Here is a 16,061-nt window from a genome sequence, read left to right as displayed (position 1 = left end):
TACTCAGACCAAAGTGCCCACTCGAGACATACCCTTGTTTTCACACATTAGAGGCATGATGGATCGTAACCCAACACCGGGTGTTATAGCTCGTAATAACAAACAATCTGAAAAGTGTTCGGCGCTCCTCATTTACAAAAGCAGCTCGGAAAGATAAACAGCCGAATCCATTGAAACAATACGAAAGGTCCGTGTGGCCAAATGCGTCCAACTGTTCTAAACTCGGCTTCCGATGAAACGGGTCTGACGTTGACTCCTGATTATGTAAATACTCGAGAGGAAAAATATTTCGGGACATTTGAAATTTCCGTGTACACCTGGCGATGGGAAGTCGAGACTGGCACGGGTCTGCAGTGTTGCCAAAATCCAATCGAAAGGCAGAATCATAACCTCAAGAAGGGCCCAAGAAAAGACCTTGTACTGTGAAATTTACAAAATGCGTTTCCATGGGAAAAGTAACAAAAGAATTTGAGTAGCCTATTAAGGCTTTTGTGGTCTGCATTTAACAGATTATAAAAATCAACACTACCAAAAGTTTAAATGGGAATTGAAATCTACAGACACCCCATTTGAAAGTTCTTTGAATTCTGTATCCAATCCTGTAACATCTTTGACATTACAACCATAAGCAATGTCAGAAAAAATTAAATACATTTTTTCAACTACATACGTATTCCATTTTAAACTAGAAAGTGAAATTGAACAGAAAAATTCACTTTATTTCTGACCGGGATATTATAAGCTTATATCGTCATAGTTACACTATCAATAAAGAGGGTCATAACTCCCTTGGGACATTATAGATTTTATAATTCCCCCTACCTTTCACAAGTAAAAATAAATAGAAATGAAAACTGAACCATATTTTATTTATTCACGTCATTACAAATAATAAATGTACAATTTTGAAATGTTCCCTGAAAATTACTTCCGCCACTGGAAACAATTTCTTCTTTTGTATGGCTGGAGCTTCTGTTCACTACAGTCGAGGTACCTGCCTCTTCTGATGACAAAGTAGACAACATACGCGCCGTTTTATTTCTCAATTCGATGCTATCCTCCAAATACCCCTCCGCCACCGTGGAACTTTTCCAACCTCCGTGTCTTTTTAAGTTAGTCATAGTTGCTCCTGCATTGGCTAGAGCAGTAGCAGAAGTGCGACGAAGGCAATGTCCCGTATAAGAAGATGCGTTTGGCAATCCTAAATACATTGCGATTTTGCTGGGGATTTTCCCAAACATGTTTTTTCCAATTGGCTGAGATGTACATTTATTTTGTCGGAAGATCAAAAAAAATCGTTCAATACCTTTAGGACGCAAAGACATATAAAGTCTTAATAAAGGCAAAGCGGAGAACTCTTTTTCATCCACAACTGTAAATTTCTTCGATACACCAGTTGTACTTTCCGGTACGTTCACTACCATAACGGAATCCCGGTCCTCTATATCCGATATCTTCATATTCAAAAGATCCTGACTTCTGCATCCTCCAAAATAACCCATAATCAAAACAACCTATAACAAAAAAAGGAAATAAATACACACAAAAAGGAAAATAAGAAAAAAATTACTTTATGCAATAAATGAATATCATTAGGAGCGTCCTTTAGGAATCTGATAACATCTTTAGGAGATAAAACAGCAGACTTTTTCGGCTTATAACTCTTACTCTTCCGTTTCAAAAAAGCCTGTAGTTCATTGAACTTGGTGATATCTCGTTTCTCATGTATAGTCACCATCGATTTTAGCATTGACCATTTAGTCCATAAAGAATTCGGACTATACGTTTCTGACTGAAACGAATAAACACAATTACTACCAAATCTACCGAAAAACATAGAAAATTCCTTACCAGTTCTTGAAAATATGCCAGAAATACAGTTTCAGTGACATCTTTTGGCATAACATTTTTCCGTGTCAGCCAGTCCAGATATATCTTGTATTCTTTTTGGTATACGGCTTCACTTTTCGATGGAATTAATGATTCTCTTGCTTGTTCAGCTTTTTTCAAATTATCCTCCATTATATTTGGGGTAGAAAACACGTTTTCACCGCAAACACAGCTTGATAACAAAGTTCTGTTTATAAACAAGTAACATAGCAACAACCTAGCAACAAGAAAACTCTACTACAATCAACGGTACCTGATTCAAATATACCGGGAAGGTAATGAATTGGTACATTTTTCCGTTCCAAAAATGAACAAAATTTTATTGAAATCGGTCAGAAATAAAATTATCTATGTACCACGGGAATTAATGAGCCTTAATAACCTCAGGCAATTGCTGTCCCTCAGCAAACTTTGCCATCGGTAATTAAGGCCCTCCTAATTCCCTTGATACATAAATAACTATTATCAAATGTTCGGACTGAGCACCATTGATTTGCATACTATGTTGCAAGCAAGCTTCTATTTCCTGTCACATTCTGAAGAATATCAGGGGCCTTATTCTCGAGTCTTCAAATGTCAAATAACGTCATTCTGACGTTATATTGGAAAAAGATTTCAGTAACTCGAAAATCAGAATCCAGGTGTTGGTAGGCAGCAGATTTTGATGATTTCTTTCGTAAATTAGGGAGTCGAATCTGGGGGTCGGGGTGACCATTCTCTAGAACTTCACATCGACCTAAAAAGTCATTACCAAGGAGCTGTAGCACTATTTCTTAGGAAAAAAAATGTGACCTATTGCCTTATAAATGGTTTCTGTTGGGCAATAAATCCTATATTATTATTATTATCAAAAGCAGAGCCCATTTTACTCTTACGACTATACATAACGTTACGCCACAACGGCAATTTGACAAAAAAAAAGCAACCCAGATTTGCTTAAAAGGGTCATAAGTGGTGATAAATCAGTGCATTTCTTTATTGTCCCCCCCTTTTATTTTTTCAGCGGGTTGAAACGATTTTTATTTACGGTGCGACGCATAACTTTCACTAGACCGAAAGGATATTCGATGAATGTTTTTCCGAATCGTCCTACCTGCAGAAAATATTTGAAGGAACTTGTATCCAAATTCCCAACTACCGGTAGTGTACATAACAAAAGCCCCCAGGTCATCCTTCCATTCCGGAGGATCAGCAAGTGAAAATAATTGGTGAGATGGTGGTAAATCCTGAACAATCTACTTATTCCGTCGCGAATGTTTGGGAGGTGTCTCCTTCTACGGTATGGAGACTTTTGAAGAGGAATGGGTATCATCCATACAAAATTAAAATGGTACACCAATTAACTGAAGATGACCCTGATCGAAGAACAGAAACCATTGCAAGGCATATTTCCTATCTCCAAAACATTTGTTTGACGAATGAACTTTTTTTTTAACGGCAATATTCACAGACAAAATTTCCGTTATTAGAGTGACACAAATCCTCACGTTTTCCAGGAAACACATACCCAATATCCAGAAAAAATGAACGGTTGGGCAGGAATATTGGGAAATCATATTGTTCGACCTCTATTTATTGATCAGAATTTAATAAGGGAACTGTATTTGGTATTTTAAACGTTAATATGAAAATAATTAAAGTTGTATTTTTTTAGAGCTTCATGTATCCAACAACTTCGTTGGATAATGAAACAACTTAAAACTTTGTAAAATATATTGCATTGAATTTCAAATACTATTCGTGCCGTTTTCAGACTAATATCCCCCCTTTCAACGGATATCAACTCAGTCAGCATAATTTTTCTTCAGGTCCGTTGTCTCATATCGAATGAATGAGATAAGATTATTTTCATCAGTGACTCTGGTCCACCGTAATAATCCAAACTGATAATTTTAATGCCTTTCCATTAATTTTCACGTCGAAATTGTCCCTTTTTTATTGAACGTCTATAAAATTGTGTGCCTTATAATGATAGAGTTGATTTTATAGTGTTTTCAAACAGATTAAACACAATGTTTGGTTATCGATCATAATACATTTCAGTAAACACATACATTTTTAGAGCAGATCTTTAATTGACGTTTTTATTGAAACAGTTCTTCAGTTTTAGACAGCTTCAAGTCTTAACTAAAATACAACAAATGTTAATGATGCTGATAATCATTTCGCAATCTTAACCAAGTACTTTATTGTTCTCCTAGTGGACAAAAAAATGCCAGATATTTTAGTCTTACCAGAACATTGGTTAAAAATTGAAGAAACTCTATACATTCCGAATTACTCCATTTTATCTAAATACTGTCGTCCCAATACGGGGCATGGAGGTACGATGATTGTACTAAAGAATAACAATGTCAATGACTTCGCTAATGTTGATCAATATAATGGAATGTTAGTGGAAAATGAGTTCGAATTCTCTATGGTATACAATAAAACGAACCATTTGTATATCATAGGAATTTATAGGCCACATAACTCAAACGGACCCATTTTCATAGATCGACTAGAAACTCTCCTGTCTGAAATGCCCATTCACGCACATATCTTTGTAGCTGGTGACCTGAATATTAACTTAGAAGATAAATGATGGAATCGGCCGATACTTGATGAAAATCCATAACTAACGTATTCCAAAAACACTTTATTGTGAGATTTTCACTAAATTGTTTTACAAAAACGCAACACGTGTTTCGCCATACAATGGCGAATACTTTAGAAGATAAGGAATCAGCAGTACCATTATCTTTGACTAATCTATTTTTATCATTTAATATAAAAATGCATGTAACAGAGCCTACCCGAATTTCGCAACATTCATCCACTACTATTGATTATGCCTGCTCAAATTTAGATGAAGCGAATGTTCTTTGTTCGGTTATTTCCTCCGGTCTTTCAGACCATGAGCCTTTACATGTGAAAATACTTATGAAAATCAAACACTCTTTTGATCATAGATTTGGTAGAATTTATAGCAGAAAGAACTACAATAAATTCAGAGAATGTTGTGAAATATTCAACTGGAATAGTATGTTACATGATGAAGAACCATAACTTGTCTTTTATAATACTATGATACACATTTTTGAAAGATATTTTCCTGTGCATAAACTGAAAATAAAAAAAAAGAAACAATGGATTACAACTGGTATAAAAAATTCAGGAAAAAATTTAAGATCATTACATACAACCAGGAATTATAACGATAATATATATTTCTTAACATGCCTTAATAAATATTATGGGCAAAGTATTAAAAGGGCAAAGATACATATTACGCAGAGAGAATCAGAACAACCAACAATAAAACAAAAGAAAACTGGGCTGAAGTAAATGATATTAGGGGTAAAAATAAGGCCAATTCCATTAAAATTAACCTAGATCCAAAAGAACTCAATGATTTCTATTGCTCTATCGGTGAAAAACTAAAAGAGAACATAAAAGCCAGCTGTGACCCCTTGGAATACCTTAAAAACGTAAATGTTGTTGAAAATTTTATTCTCACAGATACGGATGTACATGAGCTTATACAGATATTCAATGAAATCAAAAATAAAAATTCGGCGGATATGGATGGAATGTCTGTAAAAATATTTGAAAATCTACCTTTAAGTGCATTACATGTTTTGGTTGAATGTATTAATAAATCATTCAGGTATGGTATATTTCCCACATGTTTGAAAACAGCTATGGTTATTCAGTTACATTAGGGTGGAGATTTGGAAGACCCCTCAAATTTCAGGCCCATTTCTTTATTATCGACCCTTTCAAAAATTATTGAAAGATTAGTGAAAAAAGACGAATGCCCTTCTTATCGATGAACAATGTGCTATCTAGCCTTCAGTTAGGTTTTCAAAGTTCGAAAAATACCATAGATGCCATTTTTTCCTTTCTAGAAAACGCATACTCTAGCATAAATGATAGCAAGGCTGTTGCAGCAGTGTTTTGTGATTTTTCGAAAGCTTTCGATTGCGTTGATCATAAGACACTGCTGCGGAAGCTCAGCTATTATGGGAAAAGAGGAACAAATTTGAACTGGTTTGGTTCATATTTGACAGGACGTCGACAGGTGGTGAAAACATTAAGTGAACAGTCTGATCTCAGTGACATAAAACATGGAATACCTCAGGGGTCTCTTTTAGGACCAGTGTTGTTTTTATATACTTAAATGACCTAATAACCATTAACATCGCAGGACAATTTACTGTATTTGCCGACGATTAATCGGCTGTCAAATACGATAAAAATAGATATTCAACAAATTCAAGCCTGGCGTAACGCAAACTCCTTGTGCTTCAACCTAAACAAAACAAAACTAGTTACTTTCAAATGTATATATACTAGACGATTTAGATTTGGATAACCACTACATAGAAAACAAACAACACACTAAATTCCTAAGCATTCACATATACACTAAATTAAATTTTAAAGAGCATGTATCCCATCTGAGTAAAAAAGTATTTAGTGGATGTTATGCTATTAGAGTGATATTAAATGAACTAGGGCACACTACAGCTAGAATGGCTTACTTTGCAGTGATCGAATCTCATATTCGCTATGGAATAGCTTTCTGGGGCCATTGTAGTTTACAATTACAGAATACGATATTTGAGCTACAGAAGAGGTCTTTGAGATACCTTACAAAGTCTAAGCCGAGAGATCACTGCAAGCCTTTATTCATCAGCGACAAAATATTAACTGTCACCTGTTTATACATAATGGAAACAGTATGCTTGATTCATAAAAATGAAACTAGCATGTACACTCCCGGAACAAATTGGCACAACACCAGACAGAACCATATGCTTCACTTACCTTATCCAAAACTCGCCTTGACTCAGCATTCTCTGATTTATGAAAGTATTAAAGTATATAATCACCTTCCTGCCATTCTAAAAAATAGCATAGATATCAAAAAGTTCCGAAGTACAGTTAAAGATCTTTTAATAAAAAAATCTTATTATTCGATCCATGAATTCTACCATGAAAACTTAGAATGTTCACCTAAACTCATCTGTCTTCTTAATGTTTTATTTGTGAAATTGCTATGTTTGTATTTTTTATATTTTATGTCACGTATGTTTTATTTGTGAAATTGCTATGTTTGTATTTTTATATTTTATGACATTCATTTGATTTTTTTACAAGACTCTGTCAATAAGATACTAATCTTCCGACAATAAAGCATATTGATAGATTGACAGATGATATCTTTCAGGATGACAAATATTAAAGAATAGGTATTTTTACTTTTTCATAGAGGTAATCAATATATCCATTTGTTTTTAATCCGTACAAAATTTTATCAAAAATCAAATCATATGTTATAGTGAAAACGTTTTTAAGATACACCTTATAAACGACTAACGAACCCTCCAGCTCCACACGGGTGCAATGCTGATACTGAATATAAATGATAAAAAACAATGATAAAAAGGTAATTTTCTTTATGTAAACCCGCATCTAAGAACTTAGAAGCACCTATATACCAAATTCTAGCGTCCTAAGACTTACCAGTAGGGAGAAACAGTGATGAATGTGTGTTGGGTGAGTGACTTTCGCAATTTTATAAGTACAGATTTTCACTAAACAGTTTACAAAACCGCAACAAGCGTTTTATTATATGCTGACTGGTCAAAAAATAAGGTGAATGTACATTTCATTTTCAATATTGGGAAGGGGAAAATTCGCAGAGGGCCAAATCTGGTGAATACGGTGGCTGAGGCATGATTACGAACAAGCAATGACAAGTGACCATTACAGGGTGTAACATAAGTACGTTGAAATATTCAAGTGACGTATTACTGAGACAATTTTAAGAAAAAGAGTATATATGAACTTGTATCTGAAATTGCTTCGTTTAGGAGATACGGGGAGTTGAAATTGAATTTTTTGTTCGCTTTTTGAAAATAACTCTTGCAAAAAATAAGTTATTCGCACGAAATGCGGTACCCGGGGTTTTTTTTTGACGTGGGAAATCATAATTTTGTATTAATTTTCATGTAACATCCAGAGGGCGCTGCGTACGCAGTTATTATTATTTCAAATTGCCCTAACTTTTTCGACAGTGAACTTTTGGTACTTTTCATGAAAAAACCTAATTCCCACAACTTATCCAAATAAAAAAGGTACACCTCCTCAATAACGCTGGAGGTGATCGTTTTCGAGATATTTACAAATTTCTATATCGATCAAATTACTTTATAGCCAATTTTGATTTCAATAATTTTTGTCACTCTCCGCTTGCAAATAAGTTCATAACTAGTTATTTCACTACAATTTTTTTTAGAGAAATAAATATTGAAACCGTAATTTTTTTCAGCTGGAACTATTTGGAACATAATGAAAAACATTATATAATTAAACATACATAATTAATTCGGAAAAATTAATTATATATGCATGTAATTTTTATATTTGATATGGAAAGAGGTAAATACCTGGTTTTCCTTCTGTGTGTGTTTTGTGCAGTAAAAATGTGTCTCCCCCGGATTCTCTTGTCCGCTGGAAATTCTTCAAGTTATAAATTTCTTGATGAGGTTTTTGGTTGGAATTGGATTATTCAGGGTGGTACTATTGAAACCTTCTACCAAGTATTATTTTCTTTTACTCATAATTATACAATATCTGCAAACTTTTCTAATAATTTTAATTAAATTCTGGGAGCAAAAGATTTGGCGTGGCTCCCAGTTTCGTCGCCTTGAGAAGAATGTTTTGTTGATAGAAAATCGAAAATCATTTACTTTCCTTAGTTTAACCACCAATTTCTGTAACTTCAAATATCTAACTTTGATATCTTAAAAACTATTTCCTCTACTAGTTTGCTACTTATTTCTTTCTAAATTTAGGTACATTTTGTGAATATTACAAACTTTTGTACACACATTTTGAATTTCCCTCTTTTCGGTCTTGTTTCCATGTAAAGCTTCTAGGCATGTACAGGGTTATCTAACTGTACTTATTCGCACTTTGTAAATAAGAAGTTATTTTTGGACAATGAAGTAACTTAACTAGCTTTTGGAGGGTAACGGTCTGAGATTGGACTGTTGTGGTACCCAAATAGTGGGTAAACATATCACTTACGCAGTCTGCACCTAGCGTTCGATTTTTGTATGACATGACTACTATAATCATCTCTAGCACCCTTAAATGAATATGAAGCACATTTCACAAATTTAAATTCTTTATTGATCATCCAAAGTAATGTTCACAACATAATTTTTACTTTTTATTTCCTTCAATGAGGTATCAGTATATTTCATGCAATATTTATGAACAATGAAAATAACACTATAAAATATATTCATTTCACATTTACAACATAATCGGAAATACCCAATTTCATGATACATGAACAGTTTAGAAATAACTACATTTTGTTATTGAAAAATCATCTTACGTGATGTAACCCCTTTTATTGCCTTCATTTTTATCTTGAGATTCCTTTACTGCATCATCATCCCAGATGTCTTATTCGAATATTGCCTCTTCTATGTTTAAGGCGATATTCTTGATGAAATGCTTTTCTTTGTTCAGAATATTTTCAACAGCTATTTCGGATTCATACGTTACGAACCAGTAACCCTTCTTCTGGATATTATTTTCGTCCAATGGCGATGTTATGTCTGAAATTTTACCGAATCCGGCTAAATAATGTATGATATCGCAGTGGTTTATTTTTGTTGTTAATTCTACTAATATTCTGGGTAGAATTCTCTTAACAGTCAATGTATCTCCAGCGAAAACTGGTGTCATAGAAGTTAATTTGTCCACGGATGAAGAATCCACGAACACAATAACTGCATGTTTTTTAGAGGCCCCACTACATTCTTCAGATGTCAGCAGGGTTAAATGCTTCACTTCACCGAACTGTTCAAAATAGGATTGTAGTTTCTGACGGTCGATTTCATTATTGAAGCCCGATACGCATATTTTCCTTGTTCTTGAATATTTTGGTCGGCGTTTGATGTCATCAAATCGTCCATTGTTTTGTTTTGTTCTCATATAACCGTTTATATCATATTTGAGCAAATTTTGTTGGAATACCATCTTTTGGTATTCGTAAATTTGCTGAACATAGTATTGAATTGAAAATTGTCTAGATTCGGACGTGGTTGTTGGATATTGATTACTTGGATGGTCATTCCGTTGGTATGCCTTGTGAGCAAGTTGGGTTACATTATTTTGGTTACTTTGAGTCTGCCCTTGAAATCCAGACGGTGGGCACGAGGTTGTAGCCTGAGCATTATTGTTGTGTTGGTTATACATGTTACTGTCTAGTGTTTCACTGAATTGTCTCTGATAATCACTCACTAAATTTTGGTCGAGATCCACTATTTTCTTCAATGGTAAATTCTAATAAATCACTTGCTATTTGATATACAAATAGAGGTAAACTGTTTCACTTCAAAGATCACTTTGTCACTAACAATATTAATTCCAAGTTGTCCCTTTTATATACAACCTGACCAGGAGTACCAACTTATGGACGGAGAGGGGTTGTTTTGGAATTAGCCAATGAAAGAAGTTCAAATTGGATTTATGAAAACTGATTTCATACGATTTGTACCTGTATGAATTTGGAGGTAAAATGTTTCACAAAATGTAAATTTTTGATGAAAATAAATTGAAGTCGATGTAGGAAACTGGGGATGAAATGGACTGAATTTTGGGTCAGTAAATGTTTTTTATTTTATGATTATCACTGAAACTGGACCTCATGTTGAAAAAAGTTGAACTTGAAATTTGTGACAAATATGAAGATCTATATTTTTTTATAAACGCTTCGTCCATATTATTTACGTTTTTTCGAGAAAAGTCGGTTTTCTCGTTTTCTTTCATGAACATAAAAAACATTACATTTGGATGAAATTCACTAATTTGTGAAGCTGAATTTTGTTAATTGATTTGTATTTCATGATTCTTCTGATTGATAAATTACATGAGAAATTAAAACAAAAATTATTGGTTGTCAAGGGTATTGAAAGATGATGATCACACAGTAGCATGTTAGAAATAGTTTTAACGCTAGTATTGAACGTATTTTCAACACGATTTTTTTCGACCAAATGGCAGTAAATAAAACACAATTATCAATTTTTAAAGAAGTTTCATTATGAAAAATAGATATAGAAACAATAAAATTCCGTTACAAGTGTGTTATACGCAATAAACACCAGCGAAACCTTTAAAATAAAACGCGTGAGCTGTAAACGATACTGTTTGTTGGTAACCACGTGATTCGGCCTCACCTGACAAGGCCACTTCACAGTAAATGCGATAACATGAAAATAGTTTACTGACAAGAGATGTCAAAATGTGTTTTCATAGAAATATTGAATTTATCTATTTTATTATGAAAACAGAACAGTTGTACAAAAAACTCTGTATGGCATTTGTGTTAAAAGTAAGTGTTATTTTGTTCGCGAAATTGCTCAACTCGCTACACTCGTTTCGTAAACTTTTTCACTCATTAAATAAAATCTCACTTTTAACACTCACAAATTGCTATTTTATCAAGTTTCAATAAGTTCATAACTAGTAATTTCACTACAATAGAGAAGAGAAATAAATATTGAAACCCTATTTTTTTTCAGCTGGAACTATTTGGAACATAATGAAAAACATTATTTTCACTATCCATAATAAGAAAATGTGATAAGGTTGGTAATGATATCATAGAGAATTTTGAATGAAAACAGGAAGGAATAGTACTTTTGCCTAACTTCAAGGCTGTGAAAATTTTGCCTTCGAAGTAACTTATTGAAACATACGGTAGTATAGATTTGAGGAATGAACATTGACCTACAAAATTCTATAGATAAAGACTCCACAAAATCTAGACTGAACAAAAGTATTGAATCTTCATTCAGAATAAAGTATTTTCCCAAAATCTTTCACTGGATAGATAACTCACAAATTTCTTTTCAGAATAATGAATTGCGTCAAATATAGCTACTAATCAGTAAAAATTTCCGGATGGTCATCTTCTATTCTGTAAGTACAGTAACCTGTAAATAATCTATCAAAGAAATTAATTAAATGAAAATAAACACAGTGCTTAGAACATATCCTTCACCAGAATAGAATCGTTTCTCAAATTTAATGTTAATCCTTTTGTCTATCTAAGATTTAGGATATCGGTTACCACGGATTGACCAAATGAAATAATAAATTGTTCTGAAATTGTACTTATCATCTATGTAACTGTCCCCATTTACAATGAAGAAAACTCATTTGAGAGATTGTTTTTGTCATGGCAATAATATTTTCAACATTTGATTTTTCGTTATCTTAACATCATAACAGAAAATAATGTAGGCATGTATATTCTGCAACCCATTTTATTGATAGTAAAAATAATGGATCCCAAAAAAAATATTTTCAACAAAGCGATGCTTTGCCTCACAACACTGTAATTGTCACCAATTTTTTGTCTGCAAATTTTGGTAAAAATTTGATAGTTGACCAAGGACCCAACCGTTGACCGGCCAGGTCACGAACCTAACGCCTATGGACTATTACTTCTGGGAAAGGTTGAAAGATCTTATTTTCAAATTGCCGATTGATTCGAATTGGCAGAGATGCAAAGTTTTGCTTCTCTCACTCCTGTTGAACTAATTAATTCGGCAAAAAACGTTCAAAAAAGGTGTCGCCTGAATGTAGGATAACCTGGTAGACATTTCGAACACCTTCTCTGAAGGAATATATTCCATTGTTTGTTCTTTATCAGTGTTATTATTATTGTTGAAATTTCATTTAATACTAGTGAATATAGTATACATTGTTAGCAGTTTTAATGAGACTATACGCTTCAATTACTGTTGTGAAAAGCTTTCTCAATATTTTATAGCTACTACTGAACAATTTCTTTCTATTTTATCTGTTTTATCGCGTGGTCTAACGTCTACTTGATCAGAGTGTACGTTTCAAAATTTTTCGTGTAGTAATTGATATTACTGGATCCTCATCAAGAGGAAGGTTGAACTTTTTTGATCCGTTTAGGTACACATTTTCGTTTTCAACCTCTCGCTTTGCTAATGGTAACCAGGTACGATTTCTTTTCATATAAATAAATATATTTTAACGAACTGAATAGAAATAGACGGTACCTACCTGGGTACGTACCATTGGTGAGGTGAGAGGTAAAAGACGGGAATGTGAAGCAATCTGAACTTTCGGACAACATCCTGTATGTGCATTCACGTGAACTACCGAATATGGTTTATTAACACTTCGTTTTTTTTGACGTATGTCTTGAAAATATAGCCATTCGAGGCATTTCGTATGAACAGTTTCTTAGGATGAGAATAGAAAGATAAAACCATCTTGAAGAAAGCGGAGTATTTTAATTTTATTTTTACTAATATTAGTCATTTCATATTGTCACGTTTTTCTCTGTGGGTTCACCAATAATTGAGTACACCGAATAATCAAACTTAACTTTATTTCACTTGAAATACAACAAACACTTCAACTAAAACTTCAACTATTATTTGAATGTTTATCGCCTTACTGGATCACTTCGCGTATCGCACTGTAGCTTCCACTCGACTGTGTCGATATCCTCGTGGCTAGCCTTCAAATATCGTAATCGAATGCCGTAGAAATTTCGCCAAAATTCCGCCGAAATCGGCAGCATTATTCTTGCTGCTTCTAGAGTGGCGGGGAATCATCGTACACTCGTGCGCTCTCAGCCACGTCACGCCTGGTTTATGGCTACCAACGGCGGCCGGCGTTATTTTCCTTCGGGCATGATTTACAACAGTATGCAAAATTTGTAAATATGAGTTACTGATTAATTGGTCTATTTTCAGCGGAGAGTTTTTAGCTTGCCCATAACTACACTTTAGCAGAGTCTCTGATGATTCAACTTTGTTTATTTTTCAGATTTTGCAAGAATAAAAATTCACAAAAACAGTAGGAAATAAATGATATTGTTCAGTATGAAAAATATTGTTTATTATAAATCTATATATTATTATAAATGAATGAATGATGAACGTTATAGTGAAATTATTGCTGCCACATTTATTTTTTTGCTTCATCAAAAATCATAGAAGACCTCTTTGAATGAAAATAAAGTATAACAAACACAAAATTTGGTTTTTAGAGCTCAAGAGGCACTAATGATACAATTTCTTATTTTCTTCAGCTTGTCTACATGAACAATGATAATTGAGAAAAGCTGTAGCTGCAGTTTTCTGCGACTTTTCTGAGGCTTTCAATTGTGTGAATCATAAACTACTTTTGGTGTCAAAATTCATTTCCTGATTGTACTTTCCGATGAAAGTTGGTAGTTGACAGTTACAATTTAGCTCTTAGTCTAATCAACAAGTTCAAAAACATGAAAAATAGAGATAAAGGTCCTAAAACTATGAGCGAAAACTCATTCGATTCGTAATCACTTCTAGAAAAATGTTTTTGGAGGATTTTGGTGCAGGTAAAAAATTGCAATTGTTATTAACAAAATAAAAAAAAATAGTATTTAGTTTTTCGTTAGTTTTTCGCTGAATATCAATTTGTTTGTTAATTAAACATTCTGTTTCTGAAATAAATATTTCAAAAAATGTTAAAATTTTATGTAATTCAAATAGGGGTTTGCAGGAGTCTCGACTTTTGGCATTACACATAAATCTTATAGCCCTTTTCTGAATAATGAACAACATCTGCATTTGAGTTTTGCAACATACTTCCCAGAAAAGAATTCCGCACCTTAAATGCGACTAAACAAATAAGAAATAAGCCGAATTAGGGGCAGACAAACCAAGATCCTTATAAGTTATTCTCATTGCAAAACACCTTGAAGCTAGCTTTTTATTGAAGATCACAATGTGATCGGCGAATATGAGTTTATTGTCAATTTTATTACCCCCAAAAATTTTGTAATGGGTCTGTTTTCAATTATCCTGTTCACGTCCTATGTTGGTGAAGGAATGTTGTCAATAAAGCAGCGAAATGATATTAAATTTATTTTGGAAACATTAAAAGTCAGCAGATTATAGTCGCACCACTTTTAATTTTTTTTTTATATCTGCACTCATAATCTCGTGGAGATTACATAAAGTTTCATCACATCATAATATTGTGGTGTCATGGGCGATTAGGGTAAATTTTCCTTCAATATCGATGAATGTTAAATTGTTTATGTATAGCAGGAAAAGTATCGGTCCCAGTATTGAACCTTGTGGTACGCAATTTTTTAATTCACCATCTGATGGGGATGTTGAGGTTTTCACAATCTGACGTCCTCCTGTAAGATATTTCTTGAACCATTTATGAGTAATTCCATGGATGCCATAGTGATATAGTTTTTTTAGCAGTATTCCATGATCTACACAGTCAAAGGCTTTAGCAAAGTCACAGAACACTGCTGCTGATGACTCTTTTTCATTAATGTTTCCATAAACATCATATAACAAAGAAAATGTAGCATCGTGGGTGTTCTTTTTTTATTGAAAGCCGAACTGGTTATTGCTTATGACACTATATAAACATTGAATTACACGAAAGAAAAATATGTACTTTCTTAACAACTGCTTTTATATGAACATTGATTATACAAAAACACTTTTCTCTATTCATTCGTTATGGAATCGATTCAGATACAATTCATAGGATTGCTACACAATATAGTAAATGAAAGAGGTGAAATGTCACTTTCATGGAACACACTATCATCATCAATGGCGGACTTCGATGTTTCGAAAAGAGACAATTGTCCCACTGTCTCTTCAACACTAATCTGGACAACATTATAAGATAAAATACTTAATTCGTTTGTAAAATTACGATTTCATGTCATGAATGAGTTGAATATATGCAAGTGATACTCATGATAACACTTGATAAAGCTATTCTATAGCGAAATACGTGTTGCGATCGTATGAAATTCCATAATAAAGTACTACTTGAATAAATTATGGATTTCCATCGGGTATTGGCCAATACCATCACATATAAAGAGCTGTACGAGTATATTAGCATATAGTATAGTTAATTCATGGTGCATACTTGATCTGAAAAATGTGAATTATGTGAAATTCTATGGTTACTTTTTAGCAAGAATTGGAATATCCGGTGTGAAATGAATCTATTGAGTTCCACCTACTACCGCCATAAAAAGTACATACTGTTCTTCCTTACATCAGAGAGAAATCTCATAGTTCCGT

At 33.4% G+C, this 16,061-nt stretch overlaps 2 protein-coding genes across 2 annotated transcripts; both read right to left on the bottom strand.

Moving 5' to 3' along the window:
• Positions 1–848: 848 nt before the first annotated feature.
• Positions 849–2,253, bottom strand: LOC141480692 (uncharacterized). Its single transcript, XM_074170980.1, has 3 exons — positions 1,852–2,253; positions 1,571–1,792; positions 849–1,514 (listed from the first exon to the last, which is right to left on the bottom strand). Exons 1-3 carry the CDS (start codon positions 2,020–2,022, stop codon positions 867–869), a joined length of 1,041 nt encoding a protein of 346 aa, XP_074027081.1. The 5' UTR covers positions 2,023–2,253; the 3' UTR covers positions 849–866.
• A 7,107-nt stretch (positions 2,254–9,360) lies between these two features.
• Positions 9,361–9,939, bottom strand: LOC141480769 (RNA-binding protein squid-like). The gene has a single exon (XM_074171173.1). It carries the CDS (start codon positions 9,937–9,939, stop codon positions 9,361–9,363), a length of 579 nt encoding a protein of 192 aa, XP_074027274.1.
• Positions 9,940–16,061: the final 6,122 nt, after the last annotated feature.

Source organism: Leptinotarsa decemlineata, unplaced genomic scaffold (assembly GCF_025532065.1).
Source record: "Leptinotarsa decemlineata unplaced genomic scaffold, Ldec_3_MD MMD2_tig00000008_RagTag_RagTag, whole genome shotgun sequence".
In the NCBI taxonomy this organism is placed as follows: domain Eukaryota; kingdom Metazoa; phylum Arthropoda; class Insecta; order Coleoptera; family Chrysomelidae; genus Leptinotarsa; species Leptinotarsa decemlineata.
This window is presented reverse-complemented; position numbering and strand designations above follow the sequence as displayed.

Coding starts and splice junctions, on each gene's coding strand:
- LOC141480692 (XM_074170980.1), bottom strand. CDS start 2,022: ATGGAGGATAATTTGAAAAAAGCTGAACAAGCAAGAGAATCATTAATT. Junction 1,793..1,851: donor TGGCATATTTTCAAGAACTG/GTAAGGAATTTT, acceptor TATTCGTTTCAG/TCAGAAACGTATAGTCCGAA. Junction 1,515..1,570: donor ATATTCATTTATTGCATAAA/GTAATTTTTTTC, acceptor TTTTTGTTATAG/GTTGTTTTGATTATGGGTTA.
- LOC141480769 (XM_074171173.1), bottom strand. CDS start 9,939: ATGGTATTCCAACAAAATTTGCTCAAATATGATATAAACGGTTATATG.